Source organism: Mus pahari, chromosome 3, assembly GCF_900095145.1.
Source record: "Mus pahari chromosome 3, PAHARI_EIJ_v1.1, whole genome shotgun sequence".
In the NCBI taxonomy this organism is placed as follows: domain Eukaryota; kingdom Metazoa; phylum Chordata; class Mammalia; order Rodentia; family Muridae; genus Mus; species Mus pahari.
This window is the reverse complement of record NC_034592.1, coordinates 103,383,252-103,389,622: the sequence shown is the minus strand read 5'-3', so window position 1 is coordinate 103,389,622 and position 6,371 is coordinate 103,383,252. Positions and strand designations below refer to the sequence as shown.

The following is a 6,371-nucleotide window of genomic DNA, read 5'->3' as shown; positions in this document are numbered from 1 at the left end:
GACATTGATATAGTGGTATTATGAAACTATTCTCACTATGGAACAGCAAATATTTGCCATCAAATTGTACATAATCTTCAAGTCCCAAATAAGACATGCTACAAGGACTAGAATACCAAAGATCTTTCCAAATGACAGATCAAAAGCTTTCAAGTCAAGAAGCTTCTGGAAAGATCACTTCAATGGAATCCTCTCTCAAATATGTCTGAGGGCATAAAGAATTCTCCAACCAGGCACAAACCTCCCAACACCAAGTTCTGCTTTAATTAGTATAACCGGTTTATTTCAGGTTCACATGTCTTGCCTTTCAACTGCCAAATTTCTGTTATTTCTAAAAAAATAATCACTTTCAAAAGCAGAAATGAAAGATATATATTTAATATATAAAAGAAAATGCTAAATCTGACATAATTATATTCTTAAAAACATTCCATTTATTTACAGGTGTATAAAAAAGGCGAGTTATTGGTCTACTGAGATCATGCTTCTTAGTTAGGATGGGAGCTTTTTTCCAGGATGTTCTCACTTAAATTCACTTTTCATAATCATACATGTAATTTTAATAGATCAGTTTCTCCTAATGAAAGGCTAAAGGGTAGGAGTTTAGGGAGATATTTTTTTTGTCAAGACTACATGATTGTTCTAAAGACTAAACCCTCCTCAAATTCGGCCTGATAGCTCCTAAATCTGTCTTAAGAACAATGTATCTTGGGAATTTGTAATGACATCTGCAGCTTTCCCTGAACACCTAGAACCAAATCTCATCTCTATCCTTGTACACCTTTCATAAACACAGGCAAGTATCTTCGAATAAAGAATAAACCCTGACCTGTTTTGTCTATGCTTTTTCAAATTAAAAAAAAGAAAAAAAGAAAAGAAAAAAAGAAAAAGGAAAGGAAAAAGGAAAAAGTATTCAGAAGCTACAATGGTCCTTCTTTTCCTGAGGATTATTCACTCCCTTGTTTTGTTTCTTGTCTGACTCTCAAAACCCAAAAGGGCTCTGGGAAGCCAGAAGGAAACACGGGAAAGAAACAGGCAATAAGACCACTGGAAACTGCTATACCTGGGCTAAAGAACTAGCGTCTCTGAGGGCAGCTGTTAGCAAGGGCGACAGGTGCTGCACTCCTTGGCTAAGGCATTGGATAAAGTCAGTTGGGTAAAGGGCAGAAAGGACAAAGGAATACTGTTTTTACTATTATCAGCTTTTGTAGTAAACAGGAAAGGTTACGTGCTGATGAGCAGTCTAGAGCAAGCAGCACAAAACCAATGAAAGATTTACTATCACTGCATTTTGCAGTGTAAGTTTTTCATCATTTCAATCTAATGATTATCAGAGTTAATCTAAAAAGGGAATCAAACATGGAAGTAATTCACTGGCTAGATTCATTCCAAAGTTGGTCTCACAACCTAGGTCAGGAGATAGAGTGGGACTTAGGATAAAGACGCAGTAGTGTAAAAGAAATACAATCACCCAGGCACAGCCCAGGCACCGGAAGCACTTGTGTTAAAGTGTTTTTACAACACAAGCAAATCCTGTCATTGAAGACAGAACGGGTTACATTCCAAAATATAATTATTTAAGAAAGGCAAAATGCAGCAGCTAAATCTCAGTCTATACATTTTCAAACAGTGATTCTTGCCTCACGAGTTTCCCAGAGACCCCTCAAATGCACCATGATTATTTACAAACTAGATAGGAAACATTTCTATACTCAATACAAATCTCTTCTAGGTCGAAAACTTCATCCTTTGAGAAATCTATGAAAACAACTATACAAAAATATAAATATCTTCATCTTTACAGGTTGTCAGTCCTTCATACCCTGACAGTTAATGAGTGAAAAAGCTCTACAGATCATTGATGCCATGATAGCAGATAAAAAATATACTTTGTGACTCAAATACTGCCTTACTTCCCTGGTAAAGATTGCTCACTCTGACTCGCCTTTTCGTTACATCCTGTGCAGGTGACAGTGAACAAAACCTTCAAGCACCTAGAGGCTGGTTTCATTTGGGAAATACCCAGCCCCACAAATTTTTATTTTGGCTACTGTCTCTGGGTAGGGGAGAAACTGCTTTTCATTTTAGCTGTTTCTTGAGTGACATGATTTGGGAAAGGGAAGGGCTGCCTCTATGTTTACTTCCAAAAAACAGTGAGTAGAAATCTCTGGTATTATGAATCAATCTTTGTAATACCCCAAGAAATAAGGGAGAAGTATCTCTTTTTTAGTCTCTGAAAATAAGTATGTTAATAGTAAAAGTAAAAAGTATATTCCTACTTTACCAGAAAGCTTAAGTTTTTAATTATGACTGAAAGGGTAAGGGAACAGCTATTCTGGATATGAAACAGTATGCTGAATGACAAAATCCCTTCACTTTGGTATTCCATAGTATTCATCCTATCTACTATAACATTCTCTCCTCCTACTCCCCTGGCCCCCACAATTGTGTGTGTGTGTGTATGTGTGTGTGTGTGTCTGTCCCCTTGATAGCCCAGGGTAGACACAAACTTGCAATCCTTCTGCTTTAGTCTTCTAAGTGCTGGAATTACAAGTGTGCACTACCATGCCCAGTCCTATCATGCCCTACTATTGAAATAGTAACTAAAAGTTCTTTTTTTTTTTCCACACAATTGTATCATAATTCTCAGATTTTAGAGCCAACAACTATGACTTATACTTTAGTCTATAGTAATTCCAAGTCTCAAGCATTTTCTCAGGGGAAAAAAATAAGGTAGTTGATGGAGCCAGAATCTTGTTATGAATTCCTTGGGCAAGAGGGAATCACACCTTCTTAGAGAAGATGAGGGGACCCAGCACCACAAGTGAGGTAACACATTTTTTAACATGATCAGAATTTCAAACACCAGGACCAGCACCCTACACCCCCTTTCTCCATTAATATTCACACATGATTAAGTCAAGGATAATAGTTCCATAGTACAAACAGATGCCTACAGAGAAAGGAGGTGGAATTCAATTTCCCCTCATTGCCTGGCTTTTGCATGAGGATGAACAAGCTCATTTCCCTGATGAACTTGATGGAACCCCAGAGTTGCCCAATTTAGGTACAACAGGTGCCAATGTAGGCATCACCTTGCTCCCCCGGCCTTCCTGGTCACTTCCTGTTAAGTTCATTTTGTGTCCAACTGACCCAACTTTGGCAGCTATAGGTGCCAATGCAGGCATCACCTTGAGACTCTGACCATCGGCATCACTGGGGGGATTAGCTACTTTTAAACCTAAAGGGGCCAACTTTGGCATAGGCCTCCACAAAGTATCTGTGTTGCTGTTCTCCGGGCCAGTCTTCATGTGTAAGATGGGAGGTGAAGATACACTTTCAGGCTCTGCAGGGAGACCAGAAGTTTTCTGCCCTCCATCACTAGATTTCCTATGGGAAACAAGAGAATCCTTTATCTCAGGGTCAATAACAATCTTAAGGACATCTGGTTCAGAGGCTGTGTCCCCAAGCTGTTTTTCGTTCTCAGAAAAGTCATCATCTTCCAAGTGCAAGAGGAGGGGGCTGATGGATTCACTCTCCTCTTGGCTATCAGGCAACTCTTTCACACCTGTCCCCAAGTGTCCAACTTGGAAAGCTGATCTGTTCCCAGGAGTACTTTTACTGATAAAAGCTCGCTGAGCATCTCCTGGGAATTCTGTATCCATAGAACCAGAGAGTTCAGCCAGGCCAGAGTCATCATTTAGTTGTTGATTAAGAAAAGCAATTTCATTGAGCAGTGAAGTCAGTGTCTCGTCAGTGTCATCCTCATCTTCCATGTTAGTTAGCAACTCACTGGGATCGAGGGCTGCTTCCTCAATAGCTGAGGCTACTTTCCTCAGTTCCATCTCTATGCTTGAGTCCTTGAGATCCTTCATCTTTAATTTATGAAACTGAGACTCCTTTGACTTTAGTCTCTCTCCTCTCAACTCACACTCCTTCCATTTATACCGATGCCCTCTCAGATCACCAGATAATTTTTTAGGTATAAACTCCTGTGCTGCCTGCATAGTGGAAACATCAGCTCCATGTGGAAACCCAGAATCTTTATTTGCCAAAAGCACTTGTGTTGGACCCAGTGCCATTCTGCTATCTCGATGGTTTCCTCTGGAAGAGATTCTCTCTGTATCTTTTAAGGAGCTGGCTTCACTCCCAGCAATGTCTCTCAGGTGGTCAAGTGGCTTGCCATCAGGAACTTCATGACGGTATTTGTTGCCACTCATACCTCCCAAATCTTCCTCTGCAGCCAATGATGTCACATTGACAATTCGTGGCATCATAAATAAGTCATCGTTCTCTGAAAATCAAAAATTAAAGAGAGAGTTCATTAGATGCAGTAATGAAAATCTCTTTTTCTCTCTCCTTTCCAGTCTATCTTAGTCCACTTTTGTCAGAATAACAGCTGAGGGGTTGGGGATATAGCTCAGTGGTTAGCTCTTGCTTAGCAAGCTCAAGGCCCTGGGTTTGGTCCTCAGCTCTGGGGAAAAAAAAAGGAAAGGAAAAAAAGGGGGGGCGGCGGCAAAATAACAGAATAACAGCTGAAATAGCAGTAAGTCAAGTAAAATCTAGTCAAGACACTTAGGTATTTCATTATTAGCAATAGTTCCACTTAATTACATTTTTATAAAATCTCCACAAAATAACTTTTCTTTTGCTGGACTGGGAGAGCAGTGGAGGAGACTGAACCCAGGAACTTGCCTATACTAAGTATAAGCAAGTACATTACCAGCCCTAGAATTGGACAGAATCAGGATCTTCCTATGGAGACCAGGGCTAGCCTCCAAATCACAAAAATCAGCGCTTGTTTCATAAGCGCTGGGATCATGGGCACAGGTCACCATCAAAAAACCAGCTTGCTAAGCTAATTCTTGTCCTGAGGCAGAAACACATCTTGATTTTGTTCACCCAATTAACTGCTAGTTAGAAGGGAAATGGAACTCTAGGATCAACACAGTAAGACCAAACAAAAAACAACAAACAAAAACAAAAAAGGTTGCAATGTCAACAAAACAAAACAACCACAAGATTACCCTCCTACCTTAATAGAGATTTGGATGCCTAGAACCCAAACCACCAAAACAATACTTTAAGCAAAAAGAAATGGTTCTCAAAACAATGCACTGGATTGGTAACGGGAGCGCCCCCATTTCAAGTTCAACCCAAAACAATGATCAACACCAAGAACTTAAATATTGACCCTTCTACATCATCATTTCACTTGGACACCATTTTAATTCTTCCCCTGCTTAGAAATGTCACTAGAGTTAACAAAAAAAGTTTCCAATTCCAGGTTAACCACCAATCAAACCAAGCTAGGAGAACTATTTCTTTTTTTTCTTCCTTGTAGCCCCGGCTGTCCTTGAACTCAGAAATCCGCCTGCCTCTGCCTCCCAAGTGCTGGGATTAAAGGCGTGCGCCACCACTGCCCAGCTAGGATGACCATTTTTTAACAAGGCAAATGCCAACAGAACAGCTCTAGGTAACTAGAGATCAGATTTAAAGACACCCTCTATCGATGGACCATTCTTTACCAACATAGTATATACTTACGAACCATAGAATACCACCACATACCTGACTGAGTCATAGTACTGCTTGCAACTTGAGGCTTCAGACCACCTTCTAAGAGAGCAGGAGAAACCGCTACCACTGGTCCTGAGAATAAGGGGCCTTTTAGGGTAAGCAACTGCCCTTGTGGAGTCATCACCAGGTTGGCAGAGGAGTGCGGAGTGTCAGAAGGCGAGGCATTTTCTGCAAAGAAAGTGAAAAATTGGTAAAACAAATGTCCAATTAATGTCTGTGTACTTTAAAAAGAGGCTGACTTGAAAGGTATAATGTAAGTTTACATGAGGGCATACACTCCTAACAAAGTCCTTCAAGTTTCTAGACCATAGTTTCTTTCCACTTGTGAATTCAAGTCATTTATTTTATTCTGTAATGTTAAAACTAATTCTTGTTTTAGAATCTACCTGGACTGAGAAGTCAGATTTTTCTGGTCCATACACTGAGCTGTCTGAAGAATAAAAAAGAACACACCTTTCTCTAAGACATAAGTTTACCAAGTAACATTAAATCAGTGTAGCTACTTCCAAAAGCAAGGAAAGAAACAACTTAAACCAATTAGCTTTCTTCCTTAATTAAGACAATGAAAAATGGACTAGTTCAAAGAAATTAAACTTTTTAAAAGAAACAACAGTCTCATTGTGTTACCTAGATCCAACTCAATTCTGAGTCTTAAGTAATTTGCCTGTCTTAGCTTTCTACCATATGTTTAAAAAACTGCCAATTTATTTTTCTTTATAAGATTTATTTATTTATTATATGTAAATACACTGTAGCTGTCTTCAGACACTCCAGAAGAGGGAGTCAGATCT

At 39.5% G+C, this 6,371-nt stretch overlaps 1 protein-coding gene across 9 annotated transcripts in view; it reads right to left on the bottom strand.

Annotated features, from left to right (window-relative positions):
- Nucleotides 1-242: 242 nt before the first annotated feature.
- The window catches only part of Mga (MAX dimerization protein MGA), a 92,958-nt gene continuing 86,829 nt past the window's right edge, over nt 243-6,371 (bottom strand). For 8 of the 9 annotated variants that reach the window (XM_029535792.1, XM_029535791.1, XM_029535789.1 and 5 more), the window contains 2 exons: nt 5,572-5,748; nt 243-4,294 (listed from right to left, as the gene is read on the bottom strand). In XM_029535792.1, coding sequence (XP_029391652.1) covers nt 3,021-4,294; nt 5,572-5,748 — 1,451 coding nt within the window. In that variant the 3' untranslated portion in view covers nt 243-3,020. The remainder of the gene's footprint in view (nt 4,295-5,571; nt 5,749-6,371) is intronic. The other variant, XM_021194109.2, reaches the window with a different exon arrangement.